General features: G+C 35.6%; 1 protein-coding gene across 1 annotated transcript in view; it reads left to right on the forward strand.

Moving 5' to 3' along the window:
• The window catches only part of LOC127955909 (receptor-type tyrosine-protein phosphatase beta), a 29,138-nt gene extending 9,647 nt beyond the window's left edge, over positions 1-19,491 (forward strand). The window contains exons 7-30 of the mRNA XM_052553536.1: positions 606-872; positions 1,514-1,774; positions 3,144-3,407; positions 5,322-5,585; positions 6,098-6,364; positions 6,604-6,873; positions 7,087-7,353; positions 8,188-8,436; positions 8,571-8,840; positions 8,973-9,251; positions 10,288-10,437; positions 10,561-10,822; positions 11,288-11,394; positions 11,565-11,670; positions 11,747-11,827; positions 12,030-12,111; positions 13,739-13,829; positions 14,227-14,303; positions 16,297-16,431; positions 16,517-16,639; positions 18,102-18,265; positions 18,359-18,494; positions 18,733-18,842; positions 19,112-19,491. Of these exons, the coding sequence (XP_052409496.1) occupies positions 606-872; positions 1,514-1,774; positions 3,144-3,407; positions 5,322-5,585; positions 6,098-6,364; positions 6,604-6,873; positions 7,087-7,353; positions 8,188-8,436; positions 8,571-8,840; positions 8,973-9,251; positions 10,288-10,437; positions 10,561-10,822; positions 11,288-11,394; positions 11,565-11,670; positions 11,747-11,827; positions 12,030-12,111; positions 13,739-13,829; positions 14,227-14,303; positions 16,297-16,431; positions 16,517-16,639; positions 18,102-18,265; positions 18,359-18,494; positions 18,733-18,840 (4,280 nt within the window). The 3' untranslated portion in view covers positions 18,841-18,842; positions 19,112-19,491. The remainder of the gene's footprint in view (positions 1-605; positions 873-1,513; positions 1,775-3,143; positions 3,408-5,321; positions 5,586-6,097; positions 6,365-6,603; positions 6,874-7,086; positions 7,354-8,187; positions 8,437-8,570; positions 8,841-8,972; positions 9,252-10,287; positions 10,438-10,560; positions 10,823-11,287; positions 11,395-11,564; positions 11,671-11,746; positions 11,828-12,029; positions 12,112-13,738; positions 13,830-14,226; positions 14,304-16,296; positions 16,432-16,516; positions 16,640-18,101; positions 18,266-18,358; positions 18,495-18,732; positions 18,843-19,111) is intronic.
• Positions 19,492-19,860: the final 369 nt, after the last annotated feature.

A 19,860-nucleotide genomic window follows, 5' to 3' on the forward strand; every position in this document is an offset into this window, starting at 1 on the left:
AGATTAACTAATAATAATACATGCAGTAATTGCTAGTTCATGTAAACTAATGTAGGTAAATAATGTTAACAAATGGAACTTTATTGTAAAACGTTACCAGAAAAAAAAAAAGTACTTCTGGCCAGCACTACCTCATTTTAATTCACACTAAAATCTAAAATGTGGGTACGGAATGATTTTAGGTTGTATAAAATGAACCATATGATAACAGAATTTTTTATTTTTTTTTTTAAATATAAATGTCGAAATGTTATACATTTATTTTCAGTAACTCTTTACAATAGGGTGATATATGTAAACATTAGTTAATCCATGTAAACTATAAGTGAACTAACTAATAAAAAAAAAAAAAAAACAATGAACAAAACTTTTCATAATTATGTGATGTTGGTTCAAGGTAATTTCTACGTTCTATTTTTTTTTCCTAAAAATGTTGCGCTTTTATTTTCTAGCTTTTCAACAAGTTAATACATTATGAACAAACAATCAACAATTGTAATCTGAATAATTTCAATGCATTAACTAATATTAACAAATAGAAGTGTGTTGAATTATTATAGGAAATACTGAAAGAATCTGATTGTAATCAAATGATGTGTTCTCAGTGCCTTTAAAGGTGAATCACCTGAAACTAAGTAACCAGGGAAAATCAGATAGTCTGAGTGCAAGCTGGGAGAAACCATCTGGAGATCTGGATTTCTACAACTTAACTCTGTTATGGAACGGAGAGACGGTGCACAATGTGTTTGTTTCAGCAAACACAACCTCCACCCTGCTTCCCTTCCTCAGACCCGGTGCTTTACACAAATTACTAGTTACCACGGTCAGCGGATCACAGACTTCCAAATTAGCTGAGGCCGAATGTCGTACAGGTAACATTAACCCAGACGAAATACATTTAAAAAAAAATCATGGTATGCACTTTCAGACTGTGTAAAATATTCTATTAATAAACTAATAATATAGATCTTATATTTCCCCGTAACTATTTTCCCACAGATTAAATTCACTACAGAAATGCAAAACAATTTGCAGGTCAATACAAAGGGGATTTATGGAATTTCAGGAAGCTCTGCATAAAAGGAGCGGGTCATATTAAACACATCCTGTCGGGCTCAAATGCTCTTTCTATTTTCAGCCAGCGTTTAATGAACTCTTGTGAAGTTGCCCAAACAATGGAGAATAGTTACACATTTTATAGCAGCTAGACACCATACAGACACATCCAGTCAAAGCCTTCTAATTGATTAAACAAGTAATGCATCATTTTTAGTGCTATAATATTTTCTCATATTACAATTTAATACACAGCTACAGTAAAGTCAAGTGTCAGTTGTGTAAATGTTTGAGTATGGGATGCAAAAAAATTAAAAAAAGATCCTTCAGTTAGAAAAAAAAGAAAAGAAATTCTGAGAAGTTTGAGTATTTCAAACAGTATAGTGACCTTTATTTGTCTATCCTAATGATTATTATTATTCTTGAAATACTATCACCTTCTCTCTTTGGTTTTTAGTGCCCGCTGCTGTTTCTGACATAACTGTGACTAACAGCGGTCCAGATTTTCTGAACGTGTCCTGGAAGGCAGCAGAAGGAGATGTGGACAATTACATGGTGATGCTAAAGGACCAGGAGATCATCGTACACACTCTCGCCGTGTCTAAAGCAACCACCGAGTGTGTGTTCAGGAGTTTGGTTCCTGGCCGACTGTACAGCATCTCCATTACCACACACAGCGGCAGTTTCAAAAACCACACGCTTGTGCAGGAAAGAACACGTAAGCATTAATAACACCATCATTTGTATCGTTACATTTCAGAAATTTCATAGCAAAATCAAAACCTTAAATCTTCATTACAGTAATGAATCAATAATATTATTTTGTTCTTGTTGTACATTACTAATATACTTTTATAATCCAACTAATATGTCTTTTCAGTAACACTTTATAATAACTGCACACTATTAATCATTAATTAAGCATTAGTAAACAGATAATTCAGAATTTATAAAGCATTAATAGACAGTAATAAGCAGTTTATAAATACAGATTTAAATGTTTTATTCTTGATTTAAAAGCATATCTATAATGTGTTTAATAATTCTATTTTCATACTTTATTTATGATCAATTTATCATTTCTCAATGAAGTATAGCATTATTTACAAACCAGTTATTTAGGAGTTGCCAGTGATTCATAAGATCACAAGAAATGTAGTAAATTCAGGTAGTTATAAAGCATTTAGTAGTGGTCAGTTAACTATTTATGTGAGCTCATCTAAAGTGAGGAATAGTTATGCCTTGTAAAGCATTTATAAAGGATATTTAAAGACTCAGTTATCTTCTAAACAAAAAACAGAAACAAACACAACACAGTGATACAGAACATATAAATATTAACAGCCTTTAAATCTCATTTGTAAAAGCTTTACAAGGCATAAATAGTCCTCACTTTAGATAAGCTCACAAAAAAAGTTAACTAACAACTACATGTTTTATAACTACCTGAATTAACTCTGAATTACAGAAGAAATACATGTTAATAAACCATTTATTAACACTATAAGTAACTATTACTATATGTCTGAATAAAAAGATGTATGAATGCACATTTAAATAATTAATCATTTACTTACAATTTCTAAGTGATCTTATGAACCACTGACAACTCTTTAATAACTGGTGTGTAAATAATGCTATACTTAATTTAGAAATGATAAATTGATCATTAATAAAGTATGAAAAAACAATTATAAAATATATTATAGATATGCTTTTAAATCAGGTATAAAGCATTTATATCTGTATTTATAAACTGCTTATAAATGTTTATTAATGCTTTATAAATGATTAATTAACTGTTTCCTAATGCTTAACTAATGACTAATAGCATGCAGTTATTATAAAGTGTTACCGTATTTTCTTTCATATTTCAATATCATCTTTGATCTAGACTACTAACTAAAGGGCCATTAATTGATTTATCAAGTGTTTTATTTTTGGGCACTTGATAAGTTTAATGTTTTTGGGAGGCTTCTATTAAGCTTATTTATCATTCTTTTTTTCCCCCTCATTGATTAAAGTGTAATGTGTTGTTTTTATTGTTACATTATGTTCACAACACTTTGCACTATTTCCTTTTTCAGAGCCGTCCACAGTCCAAAACCCCACCGCCATCCACTCAGCCAGAGATGACTTTCTGAAGGTCTACTGGAATCATGCATCTGGGGATTATGACTATTACGAAGTGGCGATCGTGTATAACAGCACAAGTCTTCAAAGCCAGAAGCTCAATAGGACACAAAGTGAATGTGAGTTCAGTGATCTGGTTCCAGGACGTCTCTACACTGTGACCATCAGCACCTGGAGTGGCCAGTACAACTCTACTGTCTCTATACATGGCCGAACATGTGAGTGACATTATTATTTAGCATCTGTTTTTCCTATTATCAAGGAGCATGCACCGGGAACATGCAACAAAGGGAGCAGTATCAATGTTCTCAAGCAGCGTTTCTTAATCGTGTTCCTTGCATCCCCTGTTTCAACAATGAACGTTGTCCCACTTAAACACTATATGTGTATATAGACAAACAGATATTTTTCACATAGCTATGAGAAGCGTTAAACATGGACGTGTGTGCAGTTCCCGTGCTGTATAAAAGCTATAATCAGGATAAAACTGCATGACATAACAATGTAAAACAATAGAACGTGCTACATTGGTAGCAGGGTCGCAAGGTTTTTCTCAACAAAACCCACCCAATTGCTACTCAAAGCTAGCCCAATCATGTTTCAAGGGGATCCCCCTGTAAAAATCACATTCTGGTGGGGTAAATTACATGTTTTTGGTGAGGTTCCTCTGGTAAAATTCTAATTTTAGGGACTAAATATCAGGTTATTGGGGTCGTTTAAACTGGCATACATGAAAAACAATCCGCGGCAGCAGTGTTTAAGTAGCCCAATTCCGCAGGAATACCCCAGACTTGTCAACACTGATTGGAAGGCACCTTAGACACATTACCTTGTCTAGGGTGAATAAGAGCTTTCACCATCCCAGGAGAAAACTCTAGGAAGGAAGAGGCAACAGACCTCCAGATTTCTTAGCCTTGTGAAGTTATTTCTTGAAAGTCAGAAATTTCTCTGAAGCTGACTAACTAGGCTTGAAGGGGTTGAACAAGGCCACCAAAACAATGGCCAAATCCAACCCCAGAACACTTGAATGAATTGCAGGTCTTAGCAACATCTTTCTAGTAGGAAATAAGACACTAGAGGGTGTCTCCCCAATGAATCACCACCTAAAGATGCCTGTCATGTAAACCTTTGAAGTGGTGGGTAATATCCCAGCAGAAAAGTGATCTTAAAGTAACTCCAACACTGAACCAATCAGGCAGTTAACTGGGTCCAACTGGTTTTCTCTGAATGATAAGTAAAAAGTTATTGTATTATTTTTTTATTATTATTATTATTTATTTATTATTAATTATAAGTTCTTCACTGGATATTTTTTCTCTTTTTTCTTTTTATTTACTTTGATACTATTATACTTACGCGAGTACACTACATAAATACATTAAGTATATTTCTGTATTACTATATGTGGGTTTCATATGTTAAGATGTCCGCATTAAAAGAAATTTACAAAAGTGATTTTATGTCCACAGAAAGCACTTAAATGGAAGTTAAGTGTCTACACTTAAGGTTTCAAATAAGATTTTGAAGAATAAAATTTCAAAATTTGGTTTAAAATAATGTTCCATTGTCATTCAGTGTATAGTTGCGTAAAAATTCAAACAACATGCTTATTCTGACCTGTACATATTAAAATATATAAAAGAATAAGTGAGCATATTGCATTTTATTGGGTTTTAAAAGAGTCAAAAATTCTTTGTGGCAATTGTGGCAAATTTAAAAATATAAAATAACAACTAGTTAGTATTTGGGGTGAAAGTACTTAGCTTTTTGAATATGTCATAAATAAAATGTTGTTGTAAATATGTTTGACAAGATTGTTACACTAAATTACATTTTGTCTTCTGTAAATCAGGGGGAAATTTATTATATTTATTTTTTGCTCAGAAAAACAAAAATACAATAACATGAAAAGGAAAATGTTTTATTTAATTCTTTTTTTGGAAAAACAACAAAAATTTAAAGCAGTATCGTTTTTATGCTTAGACCATTTTTCATCTTTGACCCATGTATATATGTTCTTGTTTTACATTGAAATAAAAAAAAATCTCATATATGTGTACATATCAAAGACATTTTGATTTTCCAATCAGTTGAATACAATAAAAATCACATTTCACCCTTCTGTATTTCAGTCCCGGGTGCTGTGGGTGATTTGTTCCTAACGGAGCATGGAACAAGTTTTCTGAGGGTGAACTGGATGTCTGCTCCAGGAGATGTGGATAACTATGAGGTACAGATTCTCTTCAATGACACACAGGTGTCACCAGCTGTCAATCTGAGCAGTACAGTTAGGGAACACCTGTTCTCCGCGCTCACACCTGGTCGGCTCTACAAGATTGTGCTGTCTACTCACAGTGGATCATACCAGCGTGCCGAGATCCTTGAGGGCCGCACAGGTAAGGTTTTACAATAGAAAGACTTTTATTGTTCATGTATAACAATAATCCTGTTGTTAGGGAAAAGTACTCGAAACTAACCTTGTGAATTAGTAAATTTGTCAATAATTTAAAAAAGATAAATAAGAAATTACATTTCCCATATTTTTTTTTTTACATCATTTTCATGGATTCAAGCATATATACGTATATGTGTGTGTGTATATATATATATATATATATATATACTTGACAAAACTTGACAAAATGTTGAGCAAAAACCTGGGCATATTTTTGTGAAATTCCTCTTTAAATATACTTTTTATAATGACGCTAGCTATTTTAGCATTGCATCAATCAGTGGTTTATGATGTATAATATTATTTTAATACTTCTTTTTTTTTAATTACTTGTGATAAATTGTAACAGATTTAACGCTGATTGTGTTGAATTAGAAGTTGAATTTGACAGGATTTGATCATCATCACAGTTTGATGATATCCTTGTGTTTTCCCCCCCATTTTTCCGCACAGTACCCAGCCAGGTTCAGGATCTCCGTCTTAGTGCCGGCACCGAAGACAGCAGTCTCAGAGTCTCTTGGTCCTCTGGTGATGGAGACTTGGACTTTTACTCAGCGAATCTGTTTTTTAATGGGACACATTTCCAGGAAGCCAAACATGTTCCTAAACACATCGTTCAGACCGAATTTCTCAACCTGGTACCTGGACAACTGTATTCTGTTACTGTGCAATCGGTCAGCGGAATGCAGACAAACAACAGTACAACTAGTGGAAGAACAGGTATGAAATACACATATTAACTGTAATTTACATGTCAGAACTAGATTCGCTAACGGAAATATGATACTTCATGAATTTGAGCTCCTCTGAAACCCTCCGCCTTCCCCAGCTCCACCTGTATAGATTTGCTAACGGCTAAAATGGGATGCTAAAAGTTGTCATGATAGAAATACAATAATATTGTCTTAGGAAGATGAAAAAAAAAACTACAGTCTAATGTGAGCTTGTGTGTGTTTCAGACCCCTCCACAGTCACCAATCTGCGGTTAGATAATGAACTCAGCACACGCAATCTGTTAGTGAGCTGGACGCCAGCTGAGGGTGTTTCTGATGGATACAGTCTACAGTTACTAGATGAGAGTGAAAGAGTGATCGCCAGCGCTTCTGTGCCCGCTACTAACAACCAGCACCTGTTTAAAGATTTAACTCCAGGAAGTTGGTACAGAGCACATGTTCAGACACTTAGTGGCACCGCCACAAGCAAGGACATCACTGCTGAGGGACAAACACGTAAGACACACTTCTTACACTATGTTTTTTTTTACTGTGTATTCCCCACACAGTTGAGTTTGTAATCTCACATGATCAAAAAATATTAAGCAAAAGAACACTTTATGGTATGGTATTTTATCGAATCTTACTGTCCAGCATCAAGAATACTCTGAGCTTTATTTCACGTCAGATACTTCAAGTTTACAGGTCTTGTTCACCTGATCTCCTCAGATCCAGCAGCAGTGACCGGGCTACACATATGTTCCAACACCAGCACTGAACTTTCATTCTGCTGGACTGCACCGGAGGGCCGGGTGGACGATTTTGATCTGTATCTGTACGATCAGACCGAGACAACACAGTCCCGCGGGACACTGGGAAAAGATGCTCTGGGCTGGTCCCTCACGCAGCTGTTGCCAGGGACACTGTATGAGATGAAGATCACCAGCAGGAGGAGAGGGAAACTGAGTAGTGAGTCATCTATTTGGGCGCGTACAGGTGAATACTGAAGCTCGATTCTTACCTTACTTTTCACAAAAAAACATTGGGTCTCATTCATGAAACACGAGCAGAACGAATTTTTGTGTAAATCGCGTGTAAAGTGGTTTTGGCGTAAATTTTCGGATTCATTAAAACGTTCGTATTTTCCAAATGTTAGTTGGTAATAAAGAAATCTACACCTGCTCCCAGCCACGCGTAAATAGTGCGTTTAACGTCTGAACGTTTTGCTCATTAATACGGCTACATTTTAATTCACCTTAATCGAGTACATATTTACACAGAATTTTGAAAAAAATATTATATATATTAATTACATACGGTTTTTCTTTTAACTTTTATTATGAGAGCCATTAATAGGATCTGTAATATGCTGCCAAACTTCCTTTTTTAGGACCTGATACGCCACTAGTACGCTTGAAAATAAAATGTGGTGTTTTGAATGAACTTCTGATAATAAAACTTCAATTTCTGCAGCTGAGAAATGTTTCTTTTTCAGTCGCTTTTGAGAAGACACGTTGAAATCTTTCATTTGGTGTCAAAATATGATGCTCATATATAGTTGTCAGTCGGATTTAATAGGCAGGATTTATGGTCATTGAGAGTGAGCGTGCACGCGCGTCCCATTTACGACTGATTGGAATTCATAAACACACACACACACATCACATCTGACGTTTACGAAGTTTTTGTGAATCAGGAGAAGAGTTTTCGGGAAGTTCTCTTTATGCGCAAATCACTCAGATATTTACTCGTATATTTACGAATGTTTCATGAATGAGACCCATTGTGTGTATATTTTTGTTTGGATGTTAAAAATTTTTGTATTTGCAGCTCCCGCCTCTGTCATAAACCCTCATGTTGAGAATCAGGGTCAAATGGACAGTCTTCTTCTGAGCTGGATGCGTGGTCCTGGGGGACTTACTGGATATTCTGTGACCGTGGATGGCTTCGAACAGCGGCTGGGTCCAGAGAGCACACGGGTCATCTTCCACGGCCTGGTGGCTGGTCGGCTTTATTCTGCCACACTTCAGAGCTGGAGTGAAGATCTGACCAACACCACGACTGCAATGGGGCGTACAGGTCAGTGCGGCCGCAAATCACACGTTTTACATTATAACTGATCTAATGCCATAGAAACGGGCCAGTTTCATTCGACAAAGTGCAACCAATGCGCTACAGCCCTTCAAGCTAAATGACTTGTTATATCACCACAGTTCCTGCACCACCGTCATCAGTGTCTGTCAGCAGCTCTTCTGGCTCAGTGGAGATAATGTGGCATGTTCCAGAGACAGGAGACTATGATGATTTTGAAGTCACGTGGTATCCTCAGGACAGTCTTAATGTTTCTGGACTTCATCCCACTCGGCGGATACTGGAAGGACTTTATCCAGGACGGCTCTATAATATCAGCCTTCGGACTGTCAGTGGTATGACATACAGCCCTGTGACCTACAGTCGTCCTGTTTACCACACCATCAGAACCCGTGAGTAGTCACTTTACAGGAATCTACAGTATTTACAGGAATCTTAAAGTATTGAAGTAACCCGGTGAAGAAAACACACCAAAATCTAACCACAATGGAAAAGTGTTCATAACAGAATCCTTTTCCCTATAGCTCCACATTCAACTGAAAGCATCCACTGTTTCCCCCTGAGCTCCACCTCTGTCTCCTGCTCCTGGGTACCCCCGGCGTCTGATTTCGACTCTTATGTAGTGGAATGCCGCAAACAAGGGTCCAGGATGCCGGTGTACACATACACACTTGGACACAATGTTCACTCGCAGCATTTTGACAGGCTGGAACCCTTTAGAAACTACACCATCTACATCACAGTGATGTCTGGAGACAAGCAGAGTACAACCAAAGAAACCAGCGTCATCACCATGATCGACAGTAAGTGACAGTGTAACACAAACATGCTCTTTCTCCTTGAAATCACCTACTCTCACTAAAAAACATTATTGACTTCTGGTCACTTCTGGTCACAACTGCATAATGTGATGTCAACATGGCATGCAGCCATATACTTCATGTAAAAAAAAAAAAAAAGAATTGGTAAGACTCTAGTCATAGGGACCAATAATGCCTATTATTAACATATTGGCTTTTTATTAGTACTTATAAAGCACATATTTAAAAGTCATAGTTAATGGTTTTTCTAATAGCTAATGTGACCTAGCTTTTTCTAGATAACAAACTTAAAAAAAAATACATGTAAATATGCTACACAACTTTTGAAACAGATTTTTCTATTGATCGAAGACTAAATCATGTTTGATATTTTGAGCCCATTTTAAAATGCATATTGTTTTCATCTGTCATGCATCTCTTAGCAACATTTCTTTTTGAATTTGTTGCTTTTAAAATAATTTAAAAAGTGTATGATGCCTAGTTTTTCTCTTTAAACGTTCACAAAGTCAGCAGGTGTATGATGCCAAGTGTTTTAAAATCTGCTCCATATCTGAAAGTTGTGAAGTGTATTCCAGCTTTTAAATAACTTAATATATGAGCAATACTTCTAATATATAATTTAGATATACCGTATTTTCCGGACTATAAGTCGCACTTTTTTCATAGTTTGGCTGGTACTGCGACTTATAGTCAGGTGCGACTTATTTATCAAAATTAATTTGATATGAACCGAGAGAAATGAACCAAGAGAAAACATTACCATCTCCAGCCGCGAGAGGGCGCTCTATGCTACTCAGTTCTCCTGTAGTCTACACTGAAGACATAGAGCGCCCTCTCGCGGCTGTAGACGGTAATGTTTTCTCTTGGTTCTAAATAAATGCAACTTATAGTCCAGTGCGACTTATATACGTTTTTTTCTTCATCATGACGTATTTTTGGACTGATGCGACTTATACTCAGGTGCGACTTATAGTCCGAAAAATACGGTACCTAATCTCAAGAGATATTTGTTTTTCAGGGCCCCCTGCCCCACCGGTGACAGTACGGGTCAGTGAGCAGTTCGCGGTCATCACCCATTTCACCATTCTGTTTAATTTCAACTGCAGCTGGTTCAGTGATGCTAATGGGGCTATTCGTTTCTTCACAGTGATCGTCACTGAGTCAAATGGTACCAGTCACTGGAATTTCAGTTTCTTTACCCGAGTTAGAATTTATGGCAATATTATCGCCATTTGTCTCTTATTATGCTTCTCTAAGAACTGAATCCAGTCTCGTTTCATTTTATTCGCAGATGCTCATAATGTCCTGCCAGAGCAAAGACATCCTTTGCCATCATATCTGGACTACAGACAAAACCGCTCCATCAAAGCATACCAGACCGGCTACTTCCACAGCCTGTGTGCCGAGGGATCCGACAGCAAGAGCCGTGTTTTTGAGATAAACCTTGGAGGAGGAATGAAACGTTTGGGGGGAGCCTGTAAATGGGATTCAGAATCTATCCAGCATGGAACGCATTTCTGTGACGGGCCGCTTAGACCCAGAACATCATATCGGTACAATTGAATAGCATTATGTAATACTTGTAGTATCTCACCTTACATTCAAGTTTGCAGTGTTCATTCATCTCAGTGTCAGTGTGTTTTAGTATAAAGTTGTCTTTGTATTAAAAATTGACAATAAGCATTTAAATTGAACCGGAATTTAAAAGGTGCTATTGGATATCATACCAAAAAGTCACTCTCATTATTATTATTCAATACCTGTAACAATGTTCATTCTTTTGTGGAACATCAAAGGAGATGTTTAGCATAATGTTCGTGGTGCTCTTTCTCATATAGGGAAAAACAATGTTGATAGGTCCTCCCAAGTTCTAAAAATGACCCAAATGTGATTACATTCAAATATTATATATATGATACAAATATGAGAAAATGACAATGAAAATTTATACCTGAAATAATTGTTTCAACTCAGGTTTAAGATGTGTAATTCTGAATATTCACGCTTTACTGTCTCAGATTAAGTGTCCGTGCCTTCACTCAGCTGTTTGATGAAGAGAACAGAGAACGTGCGCATCCCCTTTACACCGACACATACCTTTCTCTCCCATTGACGACTCAATCAGGTAAAACCCTGTTGTTTGTTTGTGAAGAATCAATAGGACAGTTGAGTTTATGGTTATTGGGATGAGAACATGACACATTTACTTCCCCATGTGTACTACCACTGTACCATAACTCAAATCAATTTTTTTAATTAAATAGTGTCATTTTTCTCACTGTTTTTGGCATTCAGCACCACGGAATGGACTCACGGGAGGAATCACAGCTGCTACGTTTCTAGTGGCCATGGTGCTTGCTGTGACCGCCTTGCTCATTTACAGAAAGAGGGCTCACAAAATGTGAGTGCATGCACATTTGTTAACACACAAACTTTGTTACTGTGCTGATCTTTATTTGTTGTATGTGTTCTTCAAGAGCTGTAAAGGAAAGTCCAGTAATGAAAATGTGCATGTGGAAAACACTGCCTACCTCACAGATGTGCTCAGGCATAAGGAGGTACCACAATACTTCATCTCTCTTTAAACTGATGACGGAGGAAAATAAATATTATTGATATTTATAAACCATATTTTGTAAAGTACAGACTAAATAGACTAAAAACATGCTGATTTATTAATGATTTAATGTAGCATTTATTTTAACCATTTATTATTATAAGCATTGATGTTATTGATTTAGAATTTCTGTTATGTACTAGCCCGGTCCAAGCAGCCCACTTTGAGTCTCATCTTGCTAAACTTCAAGCTGATTCCAATTACCTTCTGTCTGAAGAGTTTGAGGTAATGCACTGCATATCATCAAATGTATTATTTGGGATAAACCCCTTGAGGTGCATCATCATGTTTTCATGGGGGTCCTAATACACAAAAATTTGAAAACATAAGACCAAAAAAACAACAACAACAACAATAACAACAATCAAAAGAATAAAAACATCAAAACAACGCACCCTGCTACAGTATTAACATATTAAATATTTATAATTGTTTTGATATATTTATATTTACCAAGAATGTATAAGTATTTTCTAAAGCAATTACAAGTAGTTTCAAAACAAGAAAACAAATCATTTCTGAACATATATAATAAAGACAAAAGATTGTACATTTTAAAGGTAGATTATTCCAATCTGCAAGAGCCTTATAACTAAATGTCTTTTACCCCAAAACTGAAAAAAAATAAAAAAATAAAATAGATATTTGCACATTGTCTTAATTGATATATAGAATAATATATCAAATATTGACGCAAATAATTAGGATAGTTAAAGTCTATACATTTGAAGATAAATTGCATAAAGTGAATTTTTTTCAAACATTATAAAAAAAACATTTTGATCGATACAGTACATTGGTTCCAAAATTTATCTTGCAAAGTATATGGTCAATGTAAGGTTTAGAATAAAGTTTTGGATTCAGTCAGAAGCCCAGATATTTAGTTTGATCACTTTGTGCAAGTATGTACCATCATTAAAAAATATTTTTAGATTATTAGATTTTGATTTAAACATATGCTTTGTACCAAAGACCATGGTATGAGATTTACCTTTGTTAAGTAGTAAATTATTATATTAGTGTATATTATATATTAAATGACAGTTTTGTATGCATACAGATGAACAGAACAATGTGAAAGAACTAAGGGAAGATCCTTTATAAAAATAGAAAAAAGAAAAGGACCCAATATTGAGCCCTGTGGTACCACTCTTTCTTCAATAAATGAATCAGAGTGTTTATCTTGGATAACCACATGTTATGTAAATAAGAATTAAACCACAATAAAGAATATTGAGAAAAACCAACATACAACTTATCTAATAACAGAACATGATCAACTAGAACAAAGGCCTTCTTAAGATCAATAAAAATATCCCCTGTAAGGTCACCACTATCTAATGCTATATATACATCATTAGTCAGCTTTAGAAGAGCACTAGTTGTAAAATACTCCTGCATAAATCCAGATTGAGAAGGTGATAGAATATTATTATTTTCAACATACTTTGATACCAGATTATAGATTAATTTTTCAAATAGTTTGGCAATAACACAAATGATCAATATTGGTCTTTATTGGAGTAATATGGGAGTACATCTAAGTAGCTGGTAGCACTAGATTGTAAGGACATTAAAGAGATCAGCCAGAGGGAACATGAGAATATGCAAGATAGATTGATTAATCTTGGCTTAATATAACGGAAGCATGTAACGAAAATGAAACACTAAATACCTAGAAGTCTATCAAAGCAGTGAATGAACAATAGTCATTCAATGGAATGTTTCACTTTATGTTTCATCATTCCACTTTGCTCTAATCTAAATAGACTATTTATCAGCAAACAAGCTGAACTTTATCATTTGAATGCATTACTGATTATTGCCTCAACTTTTAACCAATGTTGAAAAGGACCTAAAAGACGTTGGACGAACCCAAACTCAAAATGCTGCACGTCTACTTGGGAACCGAAGCAAAAATCGCTACAACAATATACTGCCCTGTAAGTAGAGACAAATGATATTGTAAGTAAAATACAAGTATTATAAATGTACATCTCAAAAGTATATTTACATATAAATATAATATAATTATTTTCACATCAATATGGTATCAGCAGTCAAACTGATTATATTAAAGGGTTAGTTCACCCAAAGAGGAAAATTATGTCATTAATAACTCAAACAGTACACTGACTGGACTGCTGTGAAGAGAGAACTGAAGATGAACACCGAGCTGAGCCAGATAACAAACAAAAGATTGATTCATTAATGACATACTTTAGAGTTTTGGTGAACTAACCCTGTAATGTAGCTACAGTATAGTTGCTATGGAGTCATTTTCACTATGCAATTGCCCATAATGCAAAGCAGTTTGATTCTAAAATAATTTATTTACAGATGACTCGATGCGGGTAAGACTGTCTTGCTTGGAGAACGACCCCTATTCAGACTACATAAATGCTAACTACATACCTGTAAGTTGAACATATGTTCTTCATTTGATTGTTCACTGGCTAAAAACTGGGTGGAACCGTGGGTTGTGTGGTGTAAAAGTTAAAGATAGAGGTTCTGACACCTGAGCAGAGCTCCAAACAAATACAAGCGTCTTGGTTGTTGATCATAGAAACGTGATATTCAATGCAGAGATGTCACTAGTCACTTAACCCATCTAAAATATTCAAATAAGTTCTATATTAGTCAATATATTTTATCTGTCATTATTTTTCATAGACCAATCCATCATACAGCATCTTAAACTTCAGAACTAGGACCTATGGGAGGCTGCTAAGTGCTCTGTTCTACAGTGTAACAAATACTGCAAGCTAATGTTAACATTTTTTTTTTTTTTTGGAGTTATATGGCAATGATATCTGTGTAATTTTATTTAACATATAGAGTAGTACTCATCTAGCCATGTAATTTCAAGTTATTACTTTTGGTGTTAAAAGTGTTTGCTTACCTTCATGTTGTTTCAAATCTATCTGATGTTCTTTCTCCAGTGGAACAGAAAGATATTATGAACAATCTTTCTTTCTTTCTTTCTTTTTTGACCACAGAGTGAAAATAAGTGAGGTCCAAAACAACAGTGGACCCCACTGGTTTTCATTGGGAAACAAAACAAAAGAAAATAAATTTGTAAAGAAAAGTTGTAATATAACATTTCTTAAAGGGATCCCAGGTATTAAGACATGTATAGTTTAATATAACATAAACGATGTCTCTTATTGAATATGAAGTAGAAAACCCATCAAAGATGTATGCTGGTGAGTGTGATTCCACCAAGTACAACATGTTCCTGGATCAACATCCTTGTTGATTCTGGAACAACATTCCAATCAAGCAATCAGAACGGAGATATAATGTTTCAGGAAGTGTTTCTGTTTTAGGCTTACAATCAGGGTTAGGTGCGTCTACACCCTTGTTAATAATTTCCTTCTGATTTTAGGAATAAATTATGTGTAGTGTTAGGTTTAGGGATTGGGTTTAATATATATTTTTGGATAATAATGTTTATCCAGGACTATCAAAATATGTTGATCATGTCTTACTTGGCAAAATCACGGCGACCAACTGATGTATGTTATTAAAAAAAAATCTTTAAACTATGTGCACAGTACATTCTGCGTTAATGACGTCAAATGGTTGCACTGGGTGAGCTACTGGCGCTTTTTACCACAACACAACTCAGAATACACAACTCCAAAAAAATACAGAAAACAAATTACTGATACGATATCACATTGTGTGGCTTTTGGTTCTAATTTTCAAGAGAAGCAATATAAGACTTCACTTATTTCCTAGCGATAAGAAGAGGAGAGAAGAATGGGAAGATGCATGTGGACGAATAAAATTTCCTAAAGACCTGATTTTTCCCCCTCCACTGTAGCCCTGCTGTCTTTGAGTCTTTTAGTAGACCTCAGCTACTGAAACAGCTTACAAACAGCTGAGACAAGAAACGCTATGCCATCCTGTTAGGATGTAAACATGCCGACGCTAATCATGATACTGCGGCCGCTGGAGGAGTTTCTCAGCGTGGATTTCTCTTGAGATCCAGGGCGTTTAGACTCCTTGTGGGGAAAATTGATGGTACAGCATTTGGTTTAAGCCTATACTTATATCCATCACCACATGTAAGTTCTTTCAGTAGCTGTAGTCATCATATCAGTATTTTATTTGCAGAGTTGTCTATTCCGAGTTGTGTTGCTGTAAAAACAGCAACAGGTAGCGGCGTCGGCGGCTTACCGAGTGCAACCATTTTACGTCATCAGAATAAAGGCACCCCTTAGTCCAAAATATGTATAAAACTATGTAATTTAAAGGGTTTTCTACTACATATTTCAGTAAGGGACATCATTTACATTACATTAAGCTATAGTTAATACCCAGGGATTCCTTTAAAGTTGTTGAAAACAGTCAACGGTCCTTTTTGCCCTCAGACTCAAACGTATTTCTGTGTCTTTTTAACAGGGAAACAATTTCAGATGGGAGTATATTGCCACACAAGGGCCTCTACCAGGTACCAAGGATGATTTCTGGCGCATGGTGTGGGAACAAAACGTACACAGTCTTGTAATGGTGACCCAGTGTGTGGAGAGGGGCATGGTGAGTGTAGAGGCTTCTAGTGCTGGTTTTCTGGTGATGTGTGCTGGTCTCATGATTTTCTTGTGTGGATATGTGTATGATTCAGGTGAAGTGCGATCGATACTGGCCAGGTGACAGTGAGCCTTTGTATTACGGCGATGTTGTCGTGCAACTGCTGTCTGAGAAGATCCTCCCAGAGTGGACCATTCGGGACTTCAAGATATCATGTGTAAGTGTCAAATAACTAGATATATTGATACTAAATGTAAATATGTAATACTTAAAGGTGAACTTTAAAGGTATTTATTACTATAAGGTAAATTAGTTATTTCTTAAAGGTATCTATTTTTTTTAATGGTAAACTTCTCAAACATCGAGAAAATTCATTTTGGGGTAAAATATGACCTGGACATTTCTTTGCAAGATTCCGCGGTTTGGGAAACCTGTTTTGAAACTTATTTTTGCAACTTTGTGATTTAGTGGTACAAAAACTCTTTTAAGTATAATATATATGAAGAAATAAAGTTAATGACTGACTGAATGAATGAAATAGCAACTACCGTATTTTCCGGACTATAAGTCGCACTTTTTTTCATAGTTTGGCTGGTCCTGCGACTTATAGTCAGGTGCGACTTATTTATCAAAATTAATTTGACATGAACTGAGAGAAATAAACTAATGCTGAGTCCCAATTCGCATACTATCCATCCTTAATAGTATGCGAAACTAGAATTAGTACGTCCCAAATCGTAGTATGTTGAAAAGAGTATTCCAAAGATACCCGGATGGTCTACTATTTCCGGTTAGAATTCGAAGTGCAGATCAATGCACACTCTAAGTGCTAATATTGCCCACAACCCATTGCGTACGGGAGGGAGGAGCTTTGTGATGGCTTTGCGGTGATGTAAACATGGCAGCCGGGTGCAGCAGCAGAGATGCGCCCTCAGCTTTTAAGTGTAAGAATTCAAATGTTTAACCCTAATTAAAGTTATATTTTATTTCGTTACACACATTGCACATGACCGTCAGAACCAGTCGCCTCACAAACGACCTGCGTTTGGTTCTATGACGACGCAGCCCTGCTTCTTCACTCCTCAACTTGGTAGAAGAACACATTGTAAAATGTATTGTGAAAAAAAACGATGAGAAAAAAAGATGGGAATAGTAAATAAAATTTTACTGGACATAAAGAATGAATGAAACTTTAACAGTTGTGGTGTGCATAACTAGGCAAACGCGTTGTCGTTCACATTGCATGACGTCATCGAAGTATGTCCCAGAACGTGCATACTCTTTTGCTACACACTCAAAAGTATGTACTTTTTCCTCACAAAAAAAGTACATACTTTTAGGTCGTAGTATAAGTAGGCGAATTGGGACTCAGCAAAAGAGACATGAACCAAGAGAAAGCATTACCATCTACAGCCGTGAGAGGGCGCTCTATGCTGCTCAGTGCTTCTGTAGCCTACACTGAAGACATAGAGCGCCCTCTCGTTGCTGTAGACGGTAATGTTTTCTCTTGGTTCTAAATTAATGTGACTTATAGTCCAGTGCGACTTATATGTTTTTTTCCTCATCATGACGTATTTTTGGACTGGTGCGACTTATACTCAGGTGCGACTTATAGTCCGAAAAATACGGTAGTAGTTTTTTTGTAATATGAGACGACATGATGCTAATTCTTTTTTCAGGAGGGTCAGTTGAGATACCCCAGGACTGTGCGTCAGTTCCATTACACCATTTGGCCAGATCACGGTGTACCGGAAACAACCCAATCACTCGTTCAGTTTGTGCGAACAGTCAGAGATTACATCGACAGGACAACTAGTCCAGGAGTCACTGTAGTACATTGCAGGTATCTGTGTATCATCTAAACATCTTTGAAGAACATTTCAGGGTGTTCACATGCAAAATATATTTACACTGGATATGGTTTTCTCTCTGTCAGTGCTGGTGTGGGCCGAACTGGCACTTTCATCGTGCTGGATCGGGTTTTACAGCAACTGGACAGGAACTGCACAGTGGACATTTATGGATGTGTGTTTGATCTACGCCTGCATCGCTCATACATGGTACAAACGGAGGTAGGAACCTGTCTGTATAGCAACATCAGCAACATTTATATTGGTGTCATATTGGCATTGCTTAGTGAAATAATTCCAGTTCAACAGTTCAAGTTAATCTTAAGTGCTGCTATCCTACACAGACAAGACACAGAGTTATCAATTAAATACATAGTAACTCTATTTTGCCGCAGTAGGTTTAATGAAATGTAAGAATTGGTTTATAAGCACCCTAATATGATGGACTTCTCTTCTGCAGTCTCAGTATGCTTATATCCATCAGTGTGTGCGGGATGTTTTGAGGGCTCGCAAACTTCACTGTAAGCAAGAGAACCCTCTTTTCTCCATCTACAACAACCTATTATAAGGGTATGTATGGCATATTTCACTTTTATGGATACAGTTTTACAGTTCTGTTTGATCATAACAAAACTAACTAGTAGTCATAGAAATGAAATGACAGTTATTTCATACAGTTCATTTCACATCTTTATATATACATACATACATACATATGTGTGTGTGTGTGTGTGTGTGTGTGTGTGTGTGTGTAATGATTCAGTTTCGTGCTGACTTTAATTTTGAAGAAAGATTTCCTGAACGTGTGATCTTATGTAATTTTTTTTTTTTTTTCACAGAGTTTGTATACATCATCATGAAGATTTTTCTCCGTATTGAACAAGAACAGATTTTTTTTTTTTTCATCTATAGTTTTAATAGCAGTGCATAACAAAGATATATTCTTTATTTTTATACAACTTTTTTATGATACACTAATGTACTTCATTTCATACATGTGCACCTCTGTAATTATTTATGTTCTGTGCTAGTTTTAATAAATTGTATTTAGATTACTGGCACTTACTGGAATTTCCTATTTTCATAAATGCTTAATGCATGACAAACAAAGTGTGAACTTTTCTTTCTTAAGTAGCTGGGATATAAGAATCACAGTTGTTGACTCCCTAAGTTAGCTAACAAAAGAGTTCAATAAAATAAATATTATAAAGCCCCCAAATGTCTCATTTTAGCTTTTGTGCATGTACATTATCTGGGTTATTTTTAACTGTATTTTTTATAAGAAATTACTGCTTATGCACCTGAAGAGGTAGATTTACGATCCCTTCTTCTTTTTATATTTTCTTTTTATATTTAATAGATTTTTTTTTTTTTACCAAAATGGATTAAGTTCTCTAACAAATAAAGAAATAAAACTCATTTGTATTATTTTATTTTTATTGTCATTTATGTGAAAAGCTTTTAAGTGTGTGTAATTGTTAAATAATAATGTTTTTTTTTTTTACTCATTTATTTAATTATCTCTGGTTTTTATCTGGTATTATACTGTAGTTGTCTCTGACTCAGAAGCTTTGAATTGAGTATTATT

Source organism: Carassius gibelio, chromosome B4, assembly GCF_023724105.1.
Source record: "Carassius gibelio isolate Cgi1373 ecotype wild population from Czech Republic chromosome B4, carGib1.2-hapl.c, whole genome shotgun sequence".
Classification (NCBI taxonomy): domain Eukaryota; kingdom Metazoa; phylum Chordata; class Actinopteri; order Cypriniformes; family Cyprinidae; genus Carassius; species Carassius gibelio.